Below are 27877 nucleotides of genomic sequence, written 5' to 3' on the forward strand. Positions count from 1 at the left end.
GTTGCGCAGCATCAAACCCATGTAGGAGCTACCAGAGCCCGAACAGCCACACCACGTTGAGAACAGGCAGGGGAACGTGAGGCCTGCTTGAGCACAGATCGGGCAGGGCCCAATGCTTGCCGAGGACATCGAGGGTGTTAAGTTTTGAAAGGAATTTTAGGAAGATTGAAAAGGTCTGGCTTTATGGCCCCTGGAAACTACGTAGAGGTGAAGCAAAGGTCGTAGTTTTGTTTTGCCATGCAGGCAGGCCCTCCACACTAGCTACAGGAGAGCAACCTGGCAGCCATTTCTGTCCCGAGTGCTCCCTGGCTCTGAGGATCGCTCCTTTGAGCAGAAATCAGACCACAGCAGCACAGGTAAAGGATTTTTTGGGTTTTTTTTAATATCCTCTTCATCCTTTATGTTTTATTTATTTACTTGCAAACACAGAGCAACTTATAATTAACTTTTTTTTTTTCCCCCCCTGGTCGAGGGTTAAATCTAAATACACAAGTGAAAGAACAACTTCCCTATTCACTCAAGCCAGAAGCGTGCTGCCGGCTTATTTCACAGCGGCGTGTGAGCACGAGGAGGCAGGGAAGGCGTTCTGCTGACGCAGTCGGCTCTGCTGGACCCCCAGCCTCGGTCAGCCGGCGCTGCCGCGTGGCAGGGCCCTGTCCTGCCCCACCGCAGAGGAGTCCTGCACCCTTCACCAGTCAAGGGCCCTCAGAGCTCTGCTCCGCGCTGCTGGGCCGGGCGGTTGCTGCTGGGTTGGCAGTGTCGGCAACGCCTGTGTTTTGGGGGAGCGGGAGGCCGCTTTGCACTCGCTGTCCCAAGTCCGGTGCCAGGGACTGACCCCCTGCACGGTGCGGGGTGTTTTCGGGGAGCTCCCGACGCACGTCTTCCACTTTTATCTCCTGGCAGCAATCCCACCTGCCAGCTCCCGCCGCCAGCTAAAGCAAAGTACCTGGTGGGCCCTGAGCTGCGCCAGTACGCCGAGGCTGGCACCCGTGGGGCTGTTTCGTGGCAGCAGAGATGGCACAGGGGACGGGACGGGACGGGAGGCTTTCCCCCGTGCCGGCAGGAGGGTGGTTGTGCCAGTGTGGATCGGAGAGCGAGGAGAGAGGCCATCCGAGCCAAGGCTTAAGATGTCCCCTGACAGCGTAAGGCGATACCGAGAGGCGGCGAGGAGGAGAAGGCGATTACGGGGCAGATGCACGGCGAGGGAAGGTGCCGGGTAAGAGGAGGGCTGGGAAGGGAGGGCGCAGAGGGTGGGAGGCAGGTGGATGGATGGATGGATGGCCCTGCCGAGAAGGACCGGGAAAGCAGTCCCCGCCAGCAGGAGGAGGGACATGGTGACTAAACTTCTTGTAAAAGGGGGTGGAGAAAGGAAAGGGAGGGACAAGAAGAAGGGAAGAAAAAAAAAAAAAACCAAAACCAAAAAAAAAAACCCTGCATGTCAAGCCTGAGGAAATGCTGTGGGAACTACAGCCAGGCACTTTTTTTTTTTCTCTCTCTTCTTCTTCTCTCTTCTCCCTTCTCCCCTCGTGTAGCTGAGAGGAAGGAAAGGAAGAAAGAGAAGTAGCTAGCTCAAATGTGCCTCGCTCTGCTGCTGGGGCGTGGGGGCTTGGCTGGAAGGATCTAGTTTCTCTTTGGTGGCAGGAAAAGGAGCCACAGGAGGAGGCAGAGACGGACACCCAGACATGCCCGTCCCGTCAGGCTGCTGGCTCCTTCTCCTTTGCCTCGCTGCCGCTGGCAAACAGGTAAGACTGAGCCGGAGGAGGGGGAAGGCGGGTGTCGCATCTCACACGGGCAGGTTTGTTTCTTCGCCCATCGCTCAGAGGAGGTGGCCAAGTCGGAGCCTATGGCATCTTCCACTGCTGACAGTGGCAGAGCAGGGTTTAGCAGAACAGCTTTGCCTGCCTTTTTTTCCCTCTGGTTGTTTGGGTTTTGTTTTTGTTTTGTTTTTTGTTTTTGTTTTTTTGGGTTTTTTTCCCCCCTGCAACTCACCCTGTTTCACAAGCTGCTCTTGCTTCTTTAAAATCAAAATAGCCCAAACCCAAAGCTCCAAAGGAAGCCAGAGGATCTGCAGGGAAAACAGCCTGCTCCTGCCCAGGGCAGGGTGTGAGAAACCAGAAAATACTTGCAGTGAGGTTGTTGAGGGATATAATTTGCATGTAGAGTAAAAATAAGGCAGACTCCACCCTACTGAACAGATTTATGCAAGACAGTGTGAGCACACTTGTCCCTCCGACGTGGGACGAGCGCATGTGGTCTTTGCAGCCCAGCTACAGCTTTTCAGCCTCCCGCGGAGGCATGCAGTCCCCTCGTGCTCTGACCACCCCGCCATCCCGAATATAGGCAACCCCCGAGCGGCCCCGGTAGGTGGGATGGCGTTGTGACCCCGCGTCCACAGTTGGAAGATTGAGGCCCAGAACAGCGACTCCAAGTGACTCGCTTGCAGGTTCATACGCCACTCATGACAGAGCCAGGAACCAAACCCCAATCCCAGGTCAACTGCCCCAAAAGGGCAGCCCTTTCCTCTCGAGGGGAAGGATCTGAGCGAGGTTTGGCTCTGCGGTGGTTTGCAAACAGAGTGTGCTCTTTTTGCAGCATCGTGCAATACCAAGTGGCTAATGGTCAGTGTGTTTTACGGTTGGGATCCTTGCTGGCCTTCCCCTGTTTTCAGAAAGACCATTGTCTACAGCCAACTCTTGCTGAGCCTTGTGAATGGTGTACATTGGGTTTCCTCCAGTGGTTTAAATTTGCAGAATCGTGCTTTTCTTTTTCTAATTATACAATTAAATATGATTCTTCTCCCTTTGGGTTATTTAAGCCCTTCTAGGCTGGCAGGCTGTTTGCAAATCCCATGCTACAGGCACTTTATTTCCTCCATTAATCAATGTTTGGCAGCCTCACTACCATTTGTATTTCTTTCATTTGAACTTCTATTAGTTCTCTGTGTCTCATTATTCTTGATTAGTTGTGTCGTTTTAAGTGCTTCCCTCAACATAGTGCTATAACTGGGCCATGGCTGAGTTCCCTAAGAGCAAGGTGCAGCTTCAAGAATAAAAAAAAAAAGATAAAAACTCAAAACAAAACAAAAATCCCTCTGCTGTCTATAGCTTACAATTTAATGTCTGACCACATAGTCCTGAGAGCCTTTCCTCTGGATCTCTGGTCCTAAATATGTTGCCTAAAACCACACAGGCCTTTTTTCTCCTCTAAAACATGTGTTTCATTCTGCCCACCCTCGCTCCTTAGGCATCTCTTAAATTGCTGCTTTCCAGGTGTCCTCCATATATATATGAATGAGCCTGCATATTTAAAAAGTGATTTTTACATCATAGCTTTCACGTCCCATTCCTCAGTTTGTCCCATTCCTTAGTATCCTCTGTACCTGTCTCTTTTTTTCTTTTCTGTCCTGGTGTTCAGGACTGTTATCAATGCAGCATGATGAGCAGACAACAATGTTCTTCGTCCCTTTGCTCCAGGTCACTAACCATGACATTATTTGCTTCCTTCTGAAGCTATTTGGGTTTGGGGCAGTTGTTCCCTTTGGAATCTCCTCATAACCTGGAACCTGCTCGACTCTTGACCAAGCCTTGGAAATTCAGATTTCCATGCTATAGCCCCCACCATGTTTCAGGTACCCTGATGTAGGAGCCAGGAGGAGCTCCTCATTATTTCTCGCCTATCTAATTCATAGCTGTTCAGAGGATGCAAAACAGGGAACTTGTATTTATTTGGGGCTGATGTGTAAAGTCTTTCCACTGCATTCAGCACGTGCTTAATTCTGAGTCTGTAAGTGGTTGAACAGAGTGCAACTTTCCATAGCCAATTCCTTGGACATGTAGCAGTACAAAATAGTAGGGGGTTCCAGGAAAGTTGTAGTGTAAGCTTGCATAGGAAAAGCCATACTTTGTTAAAGAGCCAGTTAATTTAATATCCCATCTGCAACTGTAAGCAGGACCTGCAAGTCAAGAATGTGAAAGGGAGGCAAGCCTGGAGAGATGTTGCTCCCAGCCAGCCTTTCAAGTTCTCCTTTGCTTGACTGATTTGAACAGTGGTTTCTTATAAGAGTGCTGTTTTCTGATGGAACAAATTGGGAGAATAAGTGTGGTACGGCTGAAGTTTGTCTGATGGACTTGTGTCAGTTTAGAGTCGATAATATGGTGGGGTAGTTGTAAGGCAGTGATATTGCAATATATTTCCTGCAAAGAATGAGAAACATTTGGAAATGTATGTTAATGAGCACTCATCATTCTGCTGAGAATAGACATGATCATTGTCATCATTTTCACCAAAGAGGAAACAGGAACAGCAAATTCGTGACTTGCTCTAGGTCACACACCGAGCGTGGAGCAGATCTGCTGGGAGTAGGGCTCTGCCCTCCTTGTCTTGTGCTTCAGCCACAAGATAATCTTCCCAAGTGACTAGTCTTGGGCGCCTGATTAGTCTTGGGCACCTGTCGGAGGACACAGTATTTTGCTTTCTGAGGCATGATCTGATCAGCTTATTTGTACAGAATACTCACATCCCTTTCCTTGCTTAACACTGGTGAAGAGCATAAACCTTTCCATGATGTGAGAATGTGAGAATGTGCATTTGCAAATATGCAATAAACCAGTTGCCTGGTTTAATGCCAAGGGCTCTTCTTCCCTTGTGTGGCATTGGGATGGGTTCTTCCACTACACCATAATATTTATAAGGAGAGTTAGCTCACTGCAAGTACCCGGAATTCTTTGTAATATAGAAAAAATTTGGCCAAAATATAGATTATCTCTGTTTTAACTTCCTGAAATACACCATCTTTATGATGAGAGGGGAAAAAAGAGCATTAAAATGTCCATGCTGTGTTATATCATGGGCTCTCCCAGTCCAGTATTCCTGCTCTGATCAGGGCCAAAGGAATCACGCAGTAGAGCAAAACTTCTACAATATCTAAATTCCTGTATTTATTTTGTTGTTAACAGCATAGGTTTCAAAGATACTGTAATTCAATTAGTTGACTTGTCAATATGCCCTTACAGGAATGGTTCCTGCAAGAGAAACGGGGAAGTTTTTGATTGCTTTGCAGTTTCCCCCAGAACATGTGAAAAATCTTACAGCACCTTATAAGAAAGGAATATAATGCATATAAAACTGAACCAATCCACAGTTTAAGAAACCTCAGCCGCTTCTGTTTTCGTGATAAACATCATCTTCCTGATGTAATTTCTTCTTTCCCACAAACGGGACCAAAACAAACCTTCACCACATTTCACAAGTCAGTAGACTTCAATGCTTATCAGCCATCTCAAGGGTACTGACTGACATCATTTATAGCACAGGGCTTTCTTCATACTGTGCCAGAAGAAAAAAAAATAACGCGGGTCAAGCAGAGAGATTAACTGTGGCCCTAAGGATCTGGTTCTATTGCCTGTTCCTGTCATCCCAAGCACCCTTAAGCTCAGAAAGCTGGGATGTACTCTGTCCGCTCTGCAAGAACCAGTGCAGATAGACAGTAACATGGATGCGTGCGTATCTACAGGGTAGAAAATCACAAAAACCGCCAAGTGGTGCCCTCTGGCATTTATACCTTAACACTATTTAGAAGAGTCATGTTTGAGTCACTTTGCTATGTTTAGCCATCTGTCCCTTGGACTTCAAGCGTCGGAAGACCCTGTTGCACCAGGTACATGCATGGATGCAAGGCTGTCCTCCTCCTGCTCCTTCCTGCCAGCTTCCTCTCTATATGACCTCTCTGGTCTCCAAAAGGTGTTTGTGGTGACCAAAGCCAAGAAGGTTCTTGCCACCATGTGCTGTGATCGCAGAACCAGACCTCCTTCCACCCCGCGCCCTGTGCTGCAAGGGGCCGCTCTGTGTTGCGAAGGCTGCTGGACACTTGGAGGGGGTGCTTGCTTCAGATGCTGGTTTAGCTTACTGAGGTGGGCAGTGGGGAGAGGAGAGAAACAGAGATGGCTGGTTCACCACGTCTTCAGCTGCAACCGTCCTTCTTGCACAGGCTGTCCCCTTCCTTTCGATGGAAACTCATCTTGCCAGGCAGCGCTGGCTTCTGCTGCTGCTCACCTTCTGGTTTAAGTGTGCCCCGGCTGGCGTTGTCTGCATGGAGAAGCAGCTGCTCTGAAGATGGTTCGTTATTACCAATGGAAAATGCAAAGGCAAATATTTGTGTGTTATAAACGCAATATAAAAATTAAGTGTTGTTTAACCAGCTTGCACTGTGGACTTGGGTAGGCCTCAGTCTGTGTAACACAATAGCCTGCCTGCAAGAACTTGCCCCTTTTTATGACTTACTCTTCTTGGAAAAGGGTCCAAAGTTCACGCAGTAGAACCAAGACTGTTGTTGGACCTCCATGGGAAGGAGCAGTGATGGCTGAAAGTCGCAGGGTGGGCTGCAGGAGAATCCTGCTCTGCAGGCTGCGCTGGCACGCGGGGCAGGCTGCTGTTGTGTCTGCTCCATGGCAGCAGGGTTTGGTAGGATGCTTCAGCTCTGGGGAAATGCAAGTTTCCTGATTTTTCTTTGTTTGTGTGTCACTGCAGCATGCAGTCGTATTTGTGACGTGGTGCCTTGCAGAGGGCTCAGCACCGCACCAGAGGAGCGATGCTGACATAACGCCTGGTGTTCCAGGACATCCTGGGTTTTGTCCCATACCTATGCAGCCACCTCGGGTGCTGTTCACTGTGCCTCCCTCGGTTACCTTTTTTGTTTGCTTTTTCAGGGCGTGAGTTCTCTGGGCCGAGGGCTTGGCTTTCTTTGGTGTTTATACAGTGCTTAGGATGTCGTGGCTGCAAACAAAGCCAAAGAAGCATTAATCACCGCAGGATAGAGCCCTGTTGGTTTCCCAATGAAGTCACAGGGAGGTCTGCCCATGCGGACCCAGGAAGGGAGCAGATACATCCCCCGGTCCAGCTACCGTCATGCAGGCTGCAGCATCCAACCCTCACCCTTATTCTCCAGGTCCTCTGCTGTCCGTCACCCCACCAGCGCCCCTGCGGTGGAGGCACGTTCCCCACGCCTCTTGGCCAAATGTGTTCGTGGTGGCTCCTCGCCGCTTCCCTGTGACGTCTCTAAGGGAGAGGCAGGGGCTGCGGCAGAGGAGGGCAGCGTAGCGGGCAGACAGGAACCTGAAAGCCAGAGCCAGCTCTCAGCTCTGCAAGAACCCACTGGCTTCTCCCCTCTTAAAATCTAAATAAAAGAGACCAGGAAAGGCTGTGTTCAGTAAAAGAGCCGAGCTGACCAGTTTCATCCACCCTGCAAGAGCAAATTAGCCAAGGAGGGGAAAAAAAAAAAATGAGGTCATTCACCCTCACCACTTTGTGGCTACTCCAAAAGAAAAAAAAGTATATAGGATCTGTTCAAGAATGACAAAGGACAACATTTGTGACTGCAGATGGGTACAGAATATATTTAGTCCCTGGTCAAAGTGGAGGGAAAGGAAAAAAAATCTTGTATGGAAAAAAAAATACTGTGAAGTTTTGTTAAGCAACCCATTAATCTGGAATACAGATAGGGAAAAATGTGCTACTAGGTTCATATGGAGTCCTAAAAATTGCTTATGTAGCACGCAAGGGAATCTATTTTAAGCATATTATTTTGCCACAGTGAATAGTTTTGCCTTATGAGCATCATTTTCTTCAGCAACTTTTCATTGTTCAGTAGCAAGGATGAGATGATTCCTTGAATCTGCTCTCACAGGAAAAAAAAAACTCCCCTGCAATACCACATGTAGTAAAACAGACTGCTTGAGGAAACGAGCCAAAGCCCGTTCAAATCAGGGAGGGATATTTCCACCAACTTGACTGGCCCACAGTCCCCAGCAGAGCTGGTTCCTTGTGGTGACACCTAAAGAGTAAATGAAGCAATTCTCAGCCTGGTGCTGAGGCCTTTAATAAAGGCAGCAATTGCTTTGTGATGGAGAGGGTGCAGATCCAATCGTGCAATTCTTACTATAACTCGCACCAAGGCAGAACGGTCTGTGGGTGTTACATGCATCCCCTCTATATGGCCATTATCCGAAGTAAGGGCTACAGCACTACTGCTACCCTTCTTATTTCTGCTTGCAGAATATTCAGTATTTGTTCTATGTGCAATGCTAAAATCCAGGAGAAGGAAGCCAAAGCAGAATGTCAGGTGGTGAAAGTAGGCTTCCCCTCTTTTCTACAAGCTTTCTTGTTCTCTCCAGCAGCTCGGTTAGGATTGCAGGGTCTCACCTCACGCCATAAGAGATTAATATGTTATGCTCCACTCTGGTGGCATGCTGGAAGGAAAGAGTATATAAACATAGAGATTTTTAAGCATAGAAGTCCCCTTTGAACTCCCTAATCTGGCATCCAGAAATAGCCCAGGCCAAGAAATCTCTCCTAGTCATTTCTTCATTAAGACTCAACTTCAGGCAGTGAAGCATAGAAAAATAATCTGCTTAACTAAAATGCAAGAGGAGCATGTTCCACATAAATGATTGTGTCTTAAGTGCCTTTTTTATTATCATTCATTTAACTAAGCATGAATGGGTGTAGAGTTACTCATGGCAAGTTACTGAGCCTGTACCTGGAGCAGTGGGACTACTAAGCTTTCCTATGGAGCGCTGGTGTTGCACCTGTTTTATCTAGAAGAGATTTGCCTTCTCAGGCCTTTTCACAAGCACAGCTAGGTGACGTCATTGTTCTTCAGTTTTGATTTCTGCTTCTTATGGACTGTTGTCTTGCTGTCAAACCTTTTTTTAAAATATTTTGTTTGGTTGGCTTTTGTGTTTCTACTCTCTGATTTATCTTTAAAATATTCTACCTTAGTAGCTATTAGTCTTTGAATTACTGTGGCAGTGAGGACGCATAGGTTGAAGCACGAGGCTTTGCATCAAACTGCAAACCAAGCAAGCAACATGCAGGTGCTACCGACCACCCATGTTGATGAAAATGTGAGGTGTACCCTTCTGGCTGTTGTATGAAGATGACTTTGCCTCTGAATGATGAATGCTGTGCACATGGTGGCGAGTTTTCAGTCCACAGAGGAAAGCTGGCTGATTCACATGTTTGGTCGGTAGCCATTTCAGCCCTGCCATCTATCACCTTCATCATCTCCTATCTGATATACCTGAGGTTCCCATCTGCCTTAGCCCTGCCACCCCTCTGCAAGAGTGGTCAGTGCGGCACTTCTCGTTCACGTAGTCTGCCGGCTAGAAATAACTCTGGTGGGTTTGAGATTGATGAATGGTCCTTCCCGTTGGTGGAGCAGCACCAGCTGCTCAGGTGTTTGCTTTTTGCTGCGCGCTAAAACAGAGGGGCAAGGGGCATAGTCAGGATGGGGCTTTTACCGCCGTTTGCCCTCTTCCTGGCTGCAAGTTACAGTTTTCTCTTGACTTCTTTATTTGGTTTTATCTCTCATGTTCTTTCTGGCCTCTTTAGGTATTAAGGCTCTAGCAGGGTTTCAAGGACCTATTTTTAAGAGTGAAATAATATTTAGGTTTTAGCTGTTGCCATTTCCCGGCTATATTTTACCACGTGGTGGTAGTTCTGTGATGTGGTTTACTGGTCACTGGAAAGTTGACATCACCAAAAGCATTTCATTCACAATCTAAGATTTTCGTGATGAATTACAGACCTGCAAGCAAATAACTGGAATTGCACAGCTATGACTTGTGTGCTGCTTTGATTGGATTTTTATCAACAGTGAAGACTGTCTATGAAGGAACTGTTGCATTCAGCATCCATGTGATTATGATTAAGTCTTCAACATAAGACTTCTCTTTCCCCTTATAAACTCACAATTGGAAAAATTTCCAGAGTCCTTCATTGCACACGTTACTATTATGTGCCTCAATAGAGTGCTTGGGAGCACCAGCCACAGAGCTGTACCCATCAAGAGCCAGATTCTATTATTATTCTTAAATAATTTTTTAGGCTAGCCTCTGAAACTGGCAATGACCTGAACAAATATGGGTTTTTCTTAGAGATACTGCTCTAATCAGGTAAATCAGGTAGGAAGCTAGAGGGCTGTGGGGTACACAATCAGTGTGAGAGGAGAGTGGGTGTCTCACATTTGAAGGAGAAAAAGCAGCAGACTGCAGAGGTTGTCCTAGCTGGATACCAGGATGCTGTGTTTGCAGGGGCTACTTCAGGTCAGGAAATGTGGGCAAAGCTTGGTCCTCTTCATGAAGGCAAATAAAGCCCCAAATCCACAGAAATATTATAGTTCTACAGCAGAAAAGGCTCAGGATCATAAAAACAAGTGTTTTGAATAAACTCAGGCTATGAAGTGTGAAGAACAAGTGGTGTGCAAGGCAGGACACATCATAGTTGGCTCTTCCACAGGTACTTTGGGTCTGCAATACTAAACTGAGAAAAAAATGTGCTTTGCTCAGTGAAGTGATGACAGATGACTTGAATACTCTCCAGAAAAAACTGTGCTGAGCAAGAAGGTGTCATCTTAAGATAGTTACCCCTTGACATGTCCCTTTATGTTTCAATTTTTGCAAAGCTAAGATTATCGCTAATGAGCAATCCCCATTGAGGCCTCAGGTTCTTGTTCAGAAGTGACATGGGAAAAAGACTGTGGAAACCCCCGAGCTTGTTCTTCCAGATTTTTTCTTTTAAAGGAAAGAGGCCCATGCAACTCTATCTTCTCTGAATTGTCTGTCTGAATATTCATCTGAGCAAAAAAGTAATTTTAGCATCCATGACACACAGCTTCTGCTGCCATCCGATTGCTCAACAGCACCAAGAATAAATATTTCCTTAAGCCTGAGGACAGGAATCTGAATACTGCTGGTTCCCCCTTCAGAAGCACCTGTGTGTGTGTTTTTTTCAAGGTCTGAGTAACATAGTGGTGCTTTGTAGCTCTGAGTCATTGAAGCTATCTGACCCTACAAGCACACTCTTGCTTAGCGTCCTTTTCAACAAATGGAGGGGGGAAAAAAAAGAAGCTGAAAAGGCTGCCTGCAGCTTGACACCAAAACACAGTTCTCCTGCAAACCTTGACATGAGCATGCCTGTTTTTCCAAAGAAGTCAGTGGTGCTACTTATGTACTTAAAGGTAAGCAGGTGCTAGCACGCTTTACTGAACCAGATCTACCAAGCCCAGAGGAGGTTTGTCTTTTTTTTCCCCTGCATTCTTCCCCTGTCAGATATACTTGTTCTGAGGTAATGTTAATCAGGAGGGAAAGCTAACTATTTTTTTAGGAACTGGTGCAAACTTGTGTGCTTTACACACTTTTTAAGTGACAAATTAAATTTACACAGGATATCTAGAGCTCTTTGAAGCACTCATTTGCATGTGATGGTGGTATTTAATGAACAGCTTCACCAATAGCGAGACCGTTGTAAGGCATCGCTAGGCTGGTTTTTGTCTTATTTAATCACTTCAGAGGAGACTGACACCTTCATATTCATCCATGCCCCTCTCCCTCTAGATAAGAACTCCGTGATATCCAAATCACCCTGACCCACAGGCCAGTGCCTGATGAGAGGAAGGATGTTCTAGGGGTTATGGGGTGAACTTGAGACTTGGTAGATTTGGTCTGGTTTCCTGTCACCTCCATAAAGCCAGCCAGCCTCCAGCTGCAAGTTCCTCATCTGTGAAATGAATTGCACTTCCCCGTCTCAGAAGGACACTGTGGCGGGAATGCGCTGGTGATGGCGATGCGTCGGGTCATCACACTGCCAGTGGCACGAGCACTTCTCAGCCCCCAAGGGAAGCTGACATACAGTTTGACAATGAGACACATATGGTCCACTGGCAGAGGGTTAAACAAGGGATAAACTGACTTCAGTAGGGCCGTGATAGCAAAAGGACCCAAGTTCACGGGATTGGCTCCCACCTTAAGAAAACCCCAGGTTGTTTTTGTTTCCCTTCTTGTCCTCTCTCCCCCCAGCTTTCATGCTCGGCAGGTCCAGCCAGTCCATACCAGGCCAAAATCCTTGCCATCATGTTGAGGCTGGGCTCACATGGGGGTTAGCACATGGATGCCGAGAGCCTTGTCTTTATGTCGTTGAGCATAAATCAAAGGAGGGAGAATTGCAGCTCTGTGAATGCACTGGCTTGTGTGAAAAGGGGAAGGACATGGTCGCAGCAGAGACTACTTATTGACATAGAGTGTAGATTTATGCAGCTGCAGCTGTAGGTATACCGTAACAATAGCCCTCTTTATATGGTAAAGGAGGAAGGTATGAAATGATTTCCAAAACGTAGCCAGGCAATTAGCCTGCTCCCCTAGCCCAGTGGATTGCTCCTTCTCCTCAGGCTGAGTTGTGATTCTCAGAAATTATTCCAGACCCTTCAGCTGAATCCTCTTTAGCAGATTTGCATATCCTTCCTTAAAAAGGATGACTTTGCCCTTGTTTGACACTTCAGTAATTTTTTAGTCTTCTAAAGAGGAACTATCAAACCGGGGCAAACGAGAAAGAAGAGGACATTCTATTACAAAAAGTGAGTGACTGGACCTGTTGTTGGTCTCATCACTTTTGTTACCTTTTCGGATGGCTGGGAGTAGGCAATCAGTTGCTCAAGACCTTCTCTCTGCTGCCCGGTCCTGCAACATCGCCTCACCCCCGTGCTGGCCAGCTTAGTGTTTTAGCAGATGCCGCCTGAAGTGCATTACAGAAAATTAGCTCCTTCGATTACAGGAGTGTTTCTAGCATTTCCCCTGGGACACTAAGCGGTGTCACTGTTCAGCTGGAGGCTGGCCTGGCTTCCCCTTTCCTAGATCACCTCTCGCCTTGCCAGCACTGATCATTATCCTGTGCCCCTCCTGGGAGGTGCTGCACAAAGGCAAAACACAATCTTTGTTCCAAAAAACACACAATCTAATCGTGAGAAAGGTGCTGCTAGTGAACGCAAAGGAAGAGTCAAGGAAACAATGAAACAACAGAAGATTACTTGCAAGACTGGACTCTTAATTTGACCCGAGATTGTTGCCATGATTTAAAAAAAATGGTTATAGGGTGCTTGTAACCTGTAAAAAGTACTTGACTTGAGGTACTTACTCTGTTCCAGACACAGCTAGTGCAGTTTTGATAAACATAAGTTATGCACCAACCTATATCTCAAACTCCGAGTCAAAAGGTGGAGTTTTAAAGAAAAATTTTGACATTGTTGTTTGTCTTTAAGTTACAAGACCTTTGTGAGCATTAGAAGAGGACAAGGTGCTTAGGGAAAAAGATTTTCTATTTAAAGAGATTGGTATTGCTGAAACTAGAAAAGGATGAAAGAAGTAAAGACTTGGAGGAAACAAGGGGAGAATGCTAAGTAGAGGAATGGAAACCAGCATCAGTAGGCACAGGGCTGTCATATGCTATTAGATGGCAAAAGCTCCCTTTAACCAGCAGCACAAGCTGTATTGCAGCTTTCTCCAAGTAAATGAGATTTTAACAACTGTATCCAATAATGAAGGATTCCTTGCTACAGGCCAGATTTTGAATCATCTTACCTATTGCAAGATGAACAGCTGGTTGTAAGGTGTTGAGATTGCCTGGAGGACCACTGCCAGGAGACTCCTGGGCAGCCAAAGCAGGGCCAGCAAGGAGCTGGGCACAGTGCTTGGCTGGCCAGGACCCCCAGCCCAAGCCATGCCCTGAAGACCAGCCAAGGGAGCTGTGTGTGCTGGGCTGCACGGAGGACCACTGTGCGTACAGGCAGCCGAGAGCAGGGCGGGGATGTGAAGGCCTGTAAGAGCTAGAGGCAACACTGCTACCTGCTTTGCAGATGTGCTCTTGTGTAATAGTTTCGGGTGGTTTGGGGGGGGGGGTGGTTTGTTTTGTTTTTTGAAAGGCAAAAAGCTGTTGGCTTAATTATATCACCTCTCTGGATGGCTGCGTCAGTTCCATAAGACCATCTCAGCAAGACGCAGTGGGAGCCATAAAAAGCTGCAAAATTAAAGTCCAGTATTTTCCGGGACTAGCTGAGGGTATTGTGTATCCCAGTGGGAAGCTGGGAACTTCTTCTTTTTCAGGAGTATAAATCGTTCACCTTACTTGTTTGCTTAGTGTTACACATTAAAACTGTCAGTTGCTCAGGTCTTGGTCTGAGGTCGTATCTGTGGAAGAGACTACAGAAGTATCTCTATGCCAGTTTTTTTTCTTTACAATTGTTTTAAAGTCATAGATTTCAAATAATAGAGCACTGTAAGAAAAGGTTATAAGCAGGCCAAAAGTTCATGACAAATTGCAGGACTGTGTTATTTATCACCTGGCTGTATTACAAGTCCCTGTGTGTACGACATCAAGTACATATTCTTACTGTGTCTACAAAGCACCTTTGAAGTCATAAATGTTGGGTCACTTTTACTGCTTAGCTATCCAAAATGCTATAGAGATGAAAAGTTTTCCTCCTCTCTGCCAGCACTGTGACTAGGTAGGTCTGAAGATCTCCAGGTATATTGGTTGTCATGTCCTTTCTCTCTTTCTCTGCTCCAGTTGTCACTACAAATCACTCCACCGTGTGAAAGCGAACAACACTATGAATACTCTGGACGGTGCTGCACAAAGTGTGAGCCAGGTATGTGAGCACTGGGCTGTACCTGCTTCATAACTGAAAAGCTCATTAGAAACTGTTCTGTGGGTCAGTAAGGCAGCTTGCTCTTGTGACTCTGCTAATCTATTGGCACGTACCCTCGCAGGTGCATGATTTCAGGCTTACGAGACCCTTCTAGTGCAGGCTTTTTCTTGCAAAAGCCATAGCAGCTATTTTGTTGGGATAGCACTTAACCAATGTGGGAGACAGAAAGCAGCTTGATTCTTGTGTGCATAGACGGGGCTGCTCCCAGGCCATAAGCTTCACAGATGTTTCGGTGCCATGCTAAATGGGGGCCAGACTGAGGAACTGGAAAGGTGGCAGGAAAAAATGGTTGTCCACAGCAGTAGAGCGGTGTTAGCCCAACCTGTTATTTTCCCTAAGCTCCTTAGACAGCTGATGTGCAACTTGCAAACAACCTACTTGTCCTTCTGTCATTCACAGGAAAGTATATGTCTGCTAGATGCGCTGGTACTTCTGATAGCGTGTGCCAGCCATGTGGCCCAAATGAATATATGGATGTCTGGAATGAAGAAGACAAATGCTTACTACATAAAATATGTGATCAAGGTGAGCTGTTCATACTCAAGAACCTTTTAATCCAAACTAGTGAAGCATAAAGATGGGAAAGTGGATCTAGGGAAGTTGCTTTGTTCAGGTACCCGACACTGGAGGCTGGGCTTGCAGAAGAGCCTGGCAGAGAGGGAAGTCCCCAGACAGCTGAGGTTCTATGCTGTGCTGAGCACCGCGACCATAGTCTCCATGCTGCTGATAATGATTATCTTCACTGGGGCCATTCACTCCTGTGAGTTAGATCTTAAAGGTTGTCCTTTTGCCCAGCATACTGTGCATTCATTTCCCATAGCATGTTTGTCTCACCCTTGCAAAAGCTCTGTTTGTTTTCTACAGCAGCTACAAGGAAAAGCGTTGCTCAGGAGTGCAATCAGTGAGGAGCCCCGTGCTGATCAAGGGTCTCTCACGCTTCTTGAGAGATAACATTTCCTCTAACATGAATGGTTTTGCATCTGGCATTCAAGCAAAGCAAATAGGTAGACAGGAGGTTCATAAACTTGAGGCTTATTATCAGACAGATTTTTACTCCCATTTGCTTTCTCTTTTAGGGAAAGCTTTGAGAGAAGTGAACCCAGGGAACAGCACATTCCAGCGGCAGTGTGCTTGTACGGTGGGCTACCACTGGAATGAAGACTGTGACTGCTGTCAGCGAAATACTGTATGTGCTCCAGGATTTGGAGTCGAGCATCCTGGTAAGATACAGAAAGGGGACGTACGAAGTGAAATGTCCAGTTCAGGCCAACAGGGTGAGGCCAGCATTGTGTGGGTTGTGACATTAGAGAGGATACTTTAGACTCTCAGATGACTATCAACAGAAGATGCATATCTGCGTATAACCCTCCTGGACTATTTGCATTTGAAGACTTCTGCCTCTGTACTTTAAATAGTATCCTGGACCAAATTACTTTTGCAAGACATCACGTGGACATGGCAATAATAGCAAGGTGTTCAGTGTATTCCTAACGTTTGCTGAGGCGTCTGACTGTGAGTCACTAGGACATGCACCACTCCAGTATTCAGAGTAGTTGTCCATTGGGGATTGTCGTTGAGGTCAGGTTTGAAATCAGTTTTTGTCTGATGACTTTGCTTTGCCATTTTGTAATGTTATAAGTGAGTTAACAGTGATTAACACCTTTCAGGTAGTGCAAGTATTCTTTGTTTTAGATGACTTGTAATGCAAAGATTTATTACAGACATTTAATTTAGTCCTAAGTCTGATCAAAACCAAAATGCAGGTGTTTTGTGACTGAAAAATAGAGACAGTCAAGTTTAGAGTTGTAATGAACACTGGGAACAGCTGCGCCAAGCATGAGGAACCCCAAAAAAGCAGCACATAATAGAGTAATGGAGGATGAAATGCTGCATGGGCCTGGAGCATCGTGGTGCTGTTTTTTCTCCAGTCTATCAAATCCTGATACAGCATTTTGTTTGCTGTGGCTTCATAGAAGTGACAATACCAGTTAGCGTCACTGTCTGTAGCATAGCATTGACACGAGGAAGTTAATGGAAGGGGAAGGATATAATAGCTGTGTGTTATTTTACAATAACTGCAAATGGCTCCTGGTCATTTCTCATTTTGATCAGGTAGATAAGTATCTAGATAAGCGCATCTCGGGTGAGACTACCATACTTTTTTCTGTTTACATGTGACTGTCATTGTTGCTTTAATGTAGTCTAAGATCCTTCTCTCTTCAGGGAAGTTTTCAGCAGGGAGCGGGGAGTGGAGTGGGAGTATGGGGAGCATAGTCACCTTCCTTCTGCTTACCTGAAAGGAACTCATGGAAACTCAGCTATGAGGTTTTTCTTCCTTTACTACACACAGTGCAACAAGACAAGGACACAATGTGTACACCGTGTCCCAGAGGCTACTTCTCAAAAGTTGCTTCATCCACTGACGAGTGTAAATCCTGGACCAAGTAAGTCCCTGTATCCTGCAAAAGGACTATGCTAGCCACAAGGAAGGGAGAAGGTTGGGCAAAAACATTTTTCAGTGGGGTGTTTCAGGCTGTCTGCGGAGTGCACAGAGCATCTCTGTTGGCTGTGCAGTGACAAAGGCATTCTCACACTGGAGCTTGAATTCTCCTTGGGTGGGGAGCAAGAGAGAGCAGTAACAATAGAACTGCTGAGCTAACACAGCTGAAAATAAAGAAGGTATCTGACCATCTTAAGGGTGGAGAAATGTAGGATGAATGTTGTACTTTACAACAGAAAGTACTACTCTGCATAAGTGTAGGAGCCACGACAAGCTCCCTCTTTGAGAATCTAGCCTCTTTGTCTTTTTCAGCTGTACAGCTCTAGGAATGGCAGAAATAGTGCCTGGGACTGACAAGTCAGACGCAGTTTGTGCAGAACGGAAGACACCTGAGCCATCAGAAGACGGTATGTGTCCTCATACAGATTATCTGTTAGGAAGTACCAGGGAGGTGGAGGAAGAATGTGTTTACTAGGGTTTTTGGCTGGCTTAACTCCATTCCCATTGTGGGTGACTCTATGGGGAGCAGCTGTAGACCAAGACGGCACTCTAGGAAAATCCTACCTTTAAAGATTACTTTAAGCCTGGCTGCTCTAGGGCCCAAGTCCACTACTAAGCAGAGCTTTACCCCTCCCACCGAAACTGCATGGCAAGCAGCATTGCTGTTATACCCATGACCTCCATTCCATTTACTGCGCTCTCATTTTTTCAGCCTGCTGATTTCCATACACAAATTATCTGTATAAAGACTAGCAACTTCTCTCCGTGCTTCTTTTATAGCAATGGATACAGTCTCAGCTGAACGTAGCTCTCCCTTCTTGCCCATTGCCCTTTTACCTCTCCAGTGTGGATATGGTACCAGGGAGGCTGCCTGCCTGGCATGCAGGTGATCCTTCATAACCTTAGATAACTGACACGTTTTGCCAGCTGAAGTCTATAGTCTCCATGCAAGGTATGTCCCCCGTCCCCCAAGGCAGAGCAAGCATGGACTGCTGGCAGCTTGCAAGGGGACTTTGAGAGGAGGTTGACTGGATCACACCACTCTGAGACACCAAGACTCTGGTTTTTACAGAGATGGCTTGGTACCAGGTACCTTCAGTAAGGCTGCTTGTCACAGAACTGCATGAGTGCTCGAACTGTTGTCCTTATTATAGAAACTGAAAATCAAATAGGAAGGAAAAAAAAAAACAAACCCTCTCCTGTGGAAAAGCAGGTAAAATGAGCAAGGATTGTCATACTGCTGAGCACAAGCTGCATGTTGATGGTACTATCTTTTTTACATCCTGCAGGAACAAACAGGATCTTATACGTGTTGATTGTCATCTTGTTTTTTGTGGCACTAATTGGCATTGTCATCTTCATCATATACTACAAGAATAAGGGAAAAAAGCTGACAGGTACGTGATAGCTAATGATATTCATGAATGTGACAACTGCATGTCTCTCAGTGCACTCTGATTTCATGGGTAAGTATAACCTTACCAGGTTAAGAAACTCAGGAGTTATTTTGGAAGTTCTGTGCTATCCCTATGTCTGTCCATATGGATATGCTTTACCTAGTGCAAAGCCAAGCTTCAAATTCCTTTCCTCTAGGCAGGGAGCGTATTACACTTATGCATAATGCACATCACTTGGTATCCTCCTGCAGCCCTGACCGCAGGGTGACTGCCCTTAGCATGGACACAACCACTGTGTGGATGAAGGAGGGCTGGTGCCAGGGCTTTTATAGCAGCACAGCTGCCCTGCACCACGTGGCACAGCTGACCCCTTGGCCAAAGGGAAGCAGGGAAAGACTTACAGGGTTTTCACCACCTCCTGTCTCCTTCCTCCCACTTTCCCTCCAAACCTACATCTGGACAGGTTAAAATACAGATTTTGAGGCAAAGGCCTGATGTGTCTTTGAAAACATGATGGAGGCAATGTTTTTAGCTGAAAGCCAAAGTTCTGTTGAGGTATGGGAGAAATACTAGAAGGAAATAGAATAAACGGTAAAAGTAGAAAACCAGAAAAATTCTATCAAAGGCATACTGGATAACCGTGGGGTACTGAATATATTATTAATACAACAGAAATACCTTCAACAGTTACTCAACTCTGTGTTAAGCCCTGGATCTCCTTAGTTAAGGACATACCCGTATTGGTCTATTAATCTTTTATTTTCTCCCCCTACACATGGAAAGCTTTTCCTAGTGTAGTTTTTCCATCATCTCCTTTCCCAAGCCCTAGCAATTTATGAAATGTTTTGGAGCAGTGGAAGGGAAGACAGCAACCCTCTCTTGTAAAATATATTTCAGCCTGTGTTTTAGCAATAGGCTGCCTCTGCCACACTAAACACGGGTTGTGCTAAATCTGGAATTCCTGGGATGGGCTGGAGGAAATGGTGACTCTCCTTGCAAACCAAATACTTACAATGCAAAGCAGGTTAGCAGGGGATGCTCTTTATTTGACATTTCTATTGCCCTGCTGCTCTGCAGTGACAGCCCTGCATTGCCGTTGCGTGGTAAATCCTGCTAACCTGAGCCCCTGAGACTTGCAGGCTCAGGAAGAAGCTCTGCCTGCTTGCGGGGGGACTGATGGTAAATGTGCAGACTCAACATCATTGGAGCAGAGTCATTGCTGGGAACTGGCAGTGGCTACAGAGCTGATTTATCTTCAGACAAAATCAGAACAAGCTTCAAATGTACATGAGACCTGAACCTTACAAAATGTCCTGAAAGTATAAACAGAAAACAAGAAGAATTGCTAACACTATTAAAGTGGCAGTCTTTACCATAAAGCATTGTTGGACTTAAAGCTCTTACTTGGGAGATGCTCTGATTAAGTGAATTTCCCCATTAAGTACACCCTGATTAAGTGGAACAGGCTATATTTGAGCCTGCCATCCTGTGGTTTCAGTGGCTTGTCCTCTTCTCTCCAGGCTCCTCACTCCTGTCTGAGAATGGCCTTTGGGCCATCCATGTGACTTCCCTTGAAATAAACCGTATGGCTGCAAGCGGGTCGGTATCGGGCCAGTCATAGCTTGGTGTGACATATGACCAGGAATGAAACCCCATTTGATGTGGAACACAGTTTAACTGTGGTCTATTTTAGGAGCTTGGAAACATTTGTTCCACAGAAATATATCCCTGTTCCAGTTACGATGAATCCTCAGCTAGACTGACGCTGGGACGCTTGAACAGTCAGTAAAAACAGTCTTGCTGGTTTTTACTTAATATGATATTGCGGATTGTGAATGACTGTGGGTGCTTAGGGCTGTGGCTAACTTCAGGGCCTGCTATACGTTACAGCTACTCTTTTTGTTTTCCCTACAGCAGACCTACAGAATTGGGCTAACGAAGTATGCAGCCAAATAAAAGGAACAAAGGTAAAGTCAAAGATGCTAGCATTTTCTCTTTGTTTTATATTTTCCTCATGGCATTCCTGACACCCCTCCTGAAGCAGACTCCTCATTAATGTTTGGCTAGAAAACAAGTTTTGAGTTCCTCAAAAAATGCTCACGGCTTTGGCTTTTTTAGTCTGGTTTTCTGTAAATGTGAGGCATATGAAATCACCATTCTCAAATAGCTTCTAAACCTGCTCTCTGGTTTCAGCCAGTTCTAACAGGGGTAAAAGTCTCTGTGATTAAATATTTATGAGGAGAAAGTTAAACACGAGCCCACTGCTTGCTGAACACCTGAGACTCTCCCTAGGAGAGGACCTTTCTAAATCCTAAGAGCAGGAAAAGCTTCAGTTGAGTTTGCACCTTTTTACATACCAGCGTGCTCACAGGGGAGAAACCTGGATTTGGGGCAATGCCAAGAATGCCAGGCATTAAGCACAGAGCCATCAGCTAAAGAAACTGGCTGTGAGACACCTTAATTCTAGTGCTTGCAGAAATGCTTCTTGTCCATTCAGATGTGAAAAAAGTAAGACCTCACAAGAGGTTTTGCTCTGGAGTAACAGCAGATCCCGTGCTTGAAACACTCAGATGGGGGCACAGGTTCAAGTTCATGTGCACTGTCTGCTCCTCACCATGGACTGAGATGTCCCAGGTGCACGGTCCCCCCACCATCCCATCTAGGAGCTCTGTCTAGCTTAGCTGTTGAAAGACTCAAATTCCATTGCTACAAAAAAACCCACACCAAACAAACCCACCTTTTTGAGCAGGCAGTTCCTCTTTTGTCCTGTCTGTTCGTGCATGCTCCTGCATTGGCAGCTGCCTAGATCCTCTGGGACAGATGAGTGAGTCAAGAGCAATTAGTGGCTGGCAGCATTTACACTCTCTCCTCTATCCTGGAAGATCTGAACAGATGCTAGGAATGAAGGGTATCAGTTCCCAAATACCAGTCTTTACAGCACAACTTGCTTGTAAACTAGGGAACCCTTGAAGTATTTCACAAACTTTTTTTTGGAGCTGCAACCAAAAATACAGCTTTACCTTGGCAAGTACTGGCAACATGACGTCATGGGCCTTTGCCTTTGTTGTCCTAACATTTTCCAGGTTAAAGCAACCTTGCCTGTATGACTTCTATTTTTGTAGCTTGTCTTGGGCTGAATCAACATCAGTTTCTTTCTTCAATCATTACCGACAATAAAGATTCTGCTCCCAGTAAGGCCTTCACAGATCAACAGCCCTTCAGACACATAGATGATTCAAGCGGTTTCCAAACCTTCTAAGGAGTTAGGTAGGTCTTACTGATGGTCCATAAGGGACAGCAGAATCCAGTGACTCTTCTAGATTTATTAACTCTTCAGTGCCCTCTTAAGAACTAGGAATAGTTGTCTCCCAAAATTAAATGTTCTTGCACCCCAGGCTACCAGATTTTTTTCTGAACACCTGCTGAGCCCAGCATCACCAGTCACAGTTTCACGGCAGAACAGAATTACACTTCAAGACTCCAGTATAGTGGTGCTGCTCAACCTCAGCAGCTCCACACCGAAGAAGAACTGAGATCTGCCTGTTTCTTCTTTGTCTAGAAAATAACCTTCTGCTGATCTATTTACTAAACACTTTTCATTTTTAATATCTTTTAGGAGCCCCCCAGAGATGCATTTGTTACCGTGAACATAACGAACGCTGCTGTTCCCCAGACCTCTGAAGGCATGTGTCTCCTGGGCCCCACTGGCTCTCCTGCCCCTGGAAACTCGTGCTGCGCCAGCAGTCACGCTCCTTGCAGGAATGGGAGCCCCAGCACGGCACCGTGCGAGGCAGGAGGGAGCCTCCAAGCATTTTCTGTAGTAACTGAGACTGATGATGACCATTTCCCACCAGTTCCAATGGAAGATGAATACATGGATAAGGATCTCAATACCGCTGATTATTTATCTTTATTGAGTCGAACTGCTAGTAAAACCGTGTCGTCATTTTCAGAACCGATGGAGGCGGGGGAGAATGACAGTTTAAATCAGTACTTTTCAGGGATTGGGAGCACAGAGGACATACCAGTCTCTCAAGGCTTTCACCCTTCCTCCGGCACAGATGGGGCACACACTGCCACGGACAGACTTCTTCAGAAATCTTGCCAACATGCCCACAGTTGCCTGAAGGAAATGGGCAACAAAGACACAGATCGTTTTGCAGCAAACTATGACTCAGAGAAGATTTGTGTGAGGTGTGGCATTTCATACAGGGAATCTCCCAGAAAGTGGAGCAAACCCTGTTGTGCTATGGCTGACAGTGCCTCCACCTCCCCAGAAACTGGATCCTATGCACAGTGCACCTGTGGCTTGAATTTTCTCTCTGCTGGTCAGAGCACTCTAGCAAGTGAACATGGTATGGAAGATGCATCTTCGGGTAGTACCAACATGAAGTACCAGAACACAAACAGAAGCACTTCAGGGACAAACAGCAGCACTTCAGACCTCCCTCCAGTATCTGGTAAGCCTGTTAGGCTTGATCTGTACACAGTCGTATAGGATTATTCTCTGTGCTAGCTCAATATTATTCAGAGGGTCTAATTTAGGAGAAGGAGAAAAGAATAAAATTATGCCTTTCCATTTAATTGCCCTGAAGCTAATCTGAAAGACAAAAATGAAATAGCAAGGCCATTTGGTGTGTAGTGAATTCTACAAATAGGATGAGCACTGTGAGGGACCGTTGTCCTCCCCTATCTAATCAGCAATGCAGAACCCATCTTCTGGCTGTCACTGCAAAGGCCAGGCAATTCTGCTACCACCAAAATACTTCAGTAACAGGTTATGTATATTGGAGAAAACTTAGGAGGAGGAGAGTATAGGGACCTAGAGGCTGAGTCAAAAAAGGATGCACAATGCTCAGACAGTTGATTTTGCATTCAACGGTCTGCATGCACATTTTTGCCATTAGGTTTAAGTCCAATTACATTTATATGGCGTCCAGTGAAACTCCAACTGGGGCTGTAACATGGTGCCCACGATTGGGTCTAAGAAATTATGTTCAGTTTTCTGCTTTTAGCTCTTTCTCTTTTTTTTTTAATTTGCTAGGATAGAAGCATTCACCTAAAAATAATTTCATACAGATATTGTTTCTCCATACACAACTGCTCAGTCCCCTAAACAACTCTGAAACACTGTCACAAATTTACTAATTGACTACCAATTTACTAATTGAGTAAATATATCAAAATTGTCAAATGAAAGCAGGGAAAAAGAAATCACTGAAGCAAAACTAGCAGAAGGGAAGTTATGAGCCTTTTCTGGATGAAACCTTCCTCCCTCAGACTTTTTTTCAGTATAAAGTCTGCAATCTGCCTGTTGTGTTATTAGTCATTTTAGATGACAATCTCTTAAAGTCAGATGCTCTAATTTTATTTATGTCAACGCACTGCCAAGCATAATGAGACCTTAGTTTTGACTGGGACATCTAAGTATTACTGTAATACACAGAGCAGTCATAAGCAGTTGCCCTTCTTTAAAACCATGTCATGCCATAAAGTTTTGTATGCAGACATTCTTGTCAGTCTGCCAAAGCCCAAAAGCAACACTTTTTGAAGGCCCTTCCCCTCTCAACATGCGTGCTGTGTGGGAATCTGAAAGTGTGTAGCGTTCATCTTTCTAAGAGCAGATACTCTTTCCGCTGCTTCAGTTTCCTGAAATCCTGACGCAGTTTAACTGCCTGTACAAAATTCAGCAGTAGCAAAAAGAACACAGATTATCTTTTTTTGTTGTTGTTGTAAGTTGACTCTGAGGTACAACTGGAAGTCAAGTAGTATTTGGCATTGCAAAAGTACTGCTTTTCTTCCTAAGTCCTACATGAAGAGGAGGAGAAAACACTAAGGAACAATAGGGAAAACAAGAGAACTTGGATTTAAGCGACATGCTTGAAAGTGCCATCTTAGATTGCAGCACAATTCCTTATCTGGGATTTTAATTGCGTCTGTGCCTTTGGGTATGTACATGCTATAGTGCCATCTGGTGACCTGAGCACAGGTACAGCGTTCTTAATTTGCCATTTTTTAGGCAGGACTGCTAGCAGGTACTGACTGAGCTGTGGGCGGTATGAGAGTGTGGGTTAGCTAATCTGTAGGTAATCTGGCTTGGTGGCAGAGGTTTTTCTCCGTCCACAGAATGGCCGTGCCCTGCTGGCAACACCTGGTTGCACGAGGAATGAGACAGGGCTTAGCTGTAGCTTCCACACTGAAGGAAGCTGGGACTGCACGTGGAGCTGCAATGGTATCAGTCATTTTGCTGGGCCTTGTGAAACGCCCATATGGAATAAATGTGCATGCCAAAATAACTTTCTGTAAAGCTTCTCAAAGCAACTGAAGCCACCAAGATTTGCACACAGTCATGCTAAGACAGAAATGTACAAAAGAGGGTGGATGAAAAAATGGGAAGAAAAAGGCCATGGGTAACTGAATCAAGTTTTGGTTTTGGTTCCCTAACATTCAAAATGACAACAGAAATTGCAAACTTTGTCCCTCCTATGAAAAAACCCTAGAGGAGACCACAAAAAACCTCTGGACAGGTGCCACTTTGCAGGGGTCACCAGCAGAGATGGAGGTAAGCCTTCAAGTGCTCTTTGAAGCCTTCCAAGCCTGGAGGCAGTCAGAACATGACGAACTCAAGTCATGTCTAGAGGTACAGCATAAAGCATGAGTGCAGGAAGACTTAAGTGACTCGCCTTTAGGAATGGTTTTGCAGAGCCTTTCATCTCCAGATCCCAAACCAGCCCGGTTCGACAACGACAAACTATTCTTACAACCTAGAGGCCATTAGATGGCTCAGCGAAAATGAATCGCCTGTGTTATTCCAGTTCTTAGTGAATAATTACCACAAAAATTAATCTGTCATTGTAATTAATATCATCAGGTATTCTGAGAGATCAAAAGGCTGAAATGTTGTAGAGAATGATGCCTTCACTTATCCTCTGAAGGTGTCCCTTATATTTTCCAGGTTGAAAGCACATTTCTTTGTGCAGTCCAGGAAACTCTTGTGTCCATTTCCTGTGCTTTTGGGCCTCAAATAGCCTTTTCTTTCAGCATGGTGTCTTCGGAAAGCAGTGAAGGTTTGCCAGCTACATTCAACTAAACAGTACAAATGTGTTAATCTACTTTTTTTTTTTTTTCCTCCCCACTGTCACATATATTTCTAAATTCTTGATCTCATACTGAGCAGTGGTAAACTTTTCTGCAGTACCTTTTGTGAGTGACAGGCAATCTGTACAAAGGCAAACAGTTATTTTTTTACTCCCATTATGCCTAACAGTTGTATTGATGGCAAACAGCCAAACCGAATCGAATGCAGGGGAAGAAACAGGCAGGGAAAAAACTCCTGCAGAGAAAACTCTTATTGACACCTGATGTTAATCAACAACACTTGGAAGAAAAGCAAGAGCTAGCAATGCAGTGGTTTAGCTAAAATGAATAGGATTGCTTGAGGGGGGCTATTAAAGAGACGCTTGAGTGCTACCCAGACTTGGTTATGAGCAGGCACAGGTCCTCACTCAGCACTGCTGGAGCCCAGTGTCCATTGCTGATGTGCAAACATCACCCGCGGCCACTAGAAAAATGGTGTTTCTGTGGCCTGGGCCATGCTTAGCTGCAACAAAAATGGGCATGTCTCAAGTGCGGAGGAACGTAATGAGGAAAGGCACAAAAGGTCTAAAAGGTGTGAGATCAGTCTGCAAGTAATGATTAAGTGAAACACAGCAGGAAAGATATTTCTTAGGAAGAGTGTTCATAGGCTAGGAAGACTTTTTTTTTTTTTTTTTACTTGATGGGTTTGGTTTGTTTCGTTTTCAAACTAACAAGTTTGTTATTTTGTTGTTGAAAGTTTGCTCTCAGTTATTTTCTTTCTGCTCTGAGGGAAGTTTACTATACCCCAGAGCCTGGTCCTGCTGTCACTTGAGTCAGCGACCCAGTCTGTGGGTGGCAGAAAGATTGAATTTATACTGAAAAATCTCTAACTGCAGACAAACTAACTCCGTTAGGTTGCTATAATATAGATTCTGTCTCTTCGCTGGAGTCAGTGTATATCCAGGTAAATCCATGAGGACACTAGGCGAGTACCAGAGCGTACTTACATGGAGGATCAGGGCAATATAAGATAATCGTGTGAGCTCCGTGTCATTTGGCCACTGTGTGACTGTATGGTCTGACGTTAAGTCTTTCAGTATTTATTCAATACGCCTGTTACCTAGCCCACACGGTGGGACTGATTGTTTACCAAGGAGAAAAAAAACAACTCAATGTGATGCCTGGGACTCTAAAAAAAAAAAAAATTTATAATTAGAAATAATGATCATTTCCTTACAAACGGCAAGTGGAGGCAGTTTGGATGCAGCTTGTGCATCAGGTGGCATGGAGAGCATGAGATTGTTGTGCTCTCTCTTGCTTCCCGGAGCATGACCAAGAGAGAAAAGGTTTCCAAGACTTCCAGACAGCGTCCCTGTGGATGACAGGCTTCGACCTGAGGAGGCAGAAATGGAAATAATGAAAAGGTCCAGTGGAAGGCATTGAGTATAAGAGCATCCCTGTGTCACGGGGAAAAAGTAATGGAACAAGAGTAAAGCCACCACAGCAGATTAAGTTCACTGCGCTAAGCGTCCTTCTCGTGAGGGGAAAGTATTAATCACATGTGTCGTCTTTTCTCCCCTCTCCTTCCCCAGGAAATGTGACTGGAAACAGTAACTCCACCTTTATCTCAAGTGGACAAGTAATGAACTTCAAGGGCGACATCATTGTTGTCTACCTTAGCCAAAACTCCCAGGAGGGGGTAATGGCCTCGGGGCCGAGCGAGGAGAACGTGGGCAGCCCCGTGCAGGAGGAAAACCTCAGCCGCTGTGAGACTTTTGCCGGCAACACCCAGCACTACAAGGAGAAGTGTGCCGAGCTGCAGGGCACCTGCCCGGCGGCGGGGAACAGTGGGCTGCGGCAGACCACCGGACCCCTGGCCCAGGAGCGGGGCCCGTCCCACTGCAGCCAGGCTTCGCAGCCCGTGCAGGAGGAGGGGAAGCTGGGACACTTCTCGGAGAAAGTGTTGAACTGAAGCGAGCCGGTGTCCTTGCTGCGGGCCGGGGTGCCGACGGGCAGCCCGCGAGAGGGTGTGGGGCTGCTGTGGGGCTGCCGGAATCCCGGGTGTCATAACAGATTCAGAGACCGTTGCCTCCTGGGAAATTTTACAGCTGGAAAGGACCCTTGTGGTGCACATGCCGGTGGTGGTGGTGCTCTCGCTGAGGAGGTTACCAGTGGGGACAGGGGCACGCGTGAAGCCGGGTGTGCTGTCCCCATTGCAGAAGCAGTGGCAGGGCTCTCTCCTCTCCCTCACGGGGCGGCAGGCTCCCCGCTTGCCCCTTGCTCCCTCGCACCTCTCTCTGGCAAGGGGCAACAGAGAGTTGAGGAGATCCACCCATCAGGCCAGGGACTTTGCAAGGAAGAGAGCAGCGC

General features: G+C 45.9%; 1 protein-coding gene across 1 annotated transcript; it reads left to right on the forward strand.

Moving 5' to 3' along the window:
* Positions 1-75: 75 nt before the first annotated feature.
* Positions 76-27727, forward strand: TNFRSF11A (TNF receptor superfamily member 11a). The gene is made up of 10 exons (XM_082014911.1): positions 76-1742; positions 14392-14473; positions 14933-15058; positions 15610-15753; positions 16884-16977; positions 17346-17440; positions 18323-18430; positions 20345-20397; positions 22047-22890; positions 27100-27727. Exons 1-10 carry the CDS (start codon positions 1683-1685, stop codon positions 27477-27479), a joined length of 1986 nt encoding a protein of 661 aa, XP_081871037.1. The 5' UTR covers positions 76-1682; the 3' UTR covers positions 27480-27727.
* Positions 27728-27877: the final 150 nt, after the last annotated feature.

Source organism: Phaethon aethereus (genome assembly GCF_964289735.1).
Source record: "Phaethon aethereus genome assembly, chromosome: 2".
Lineage (NCBI taxonomy): Eukaryota > Metazoa > Chordata > Aves > Phaethontiformes > Phaethontidae > Phaethon > Phaethon aethereus.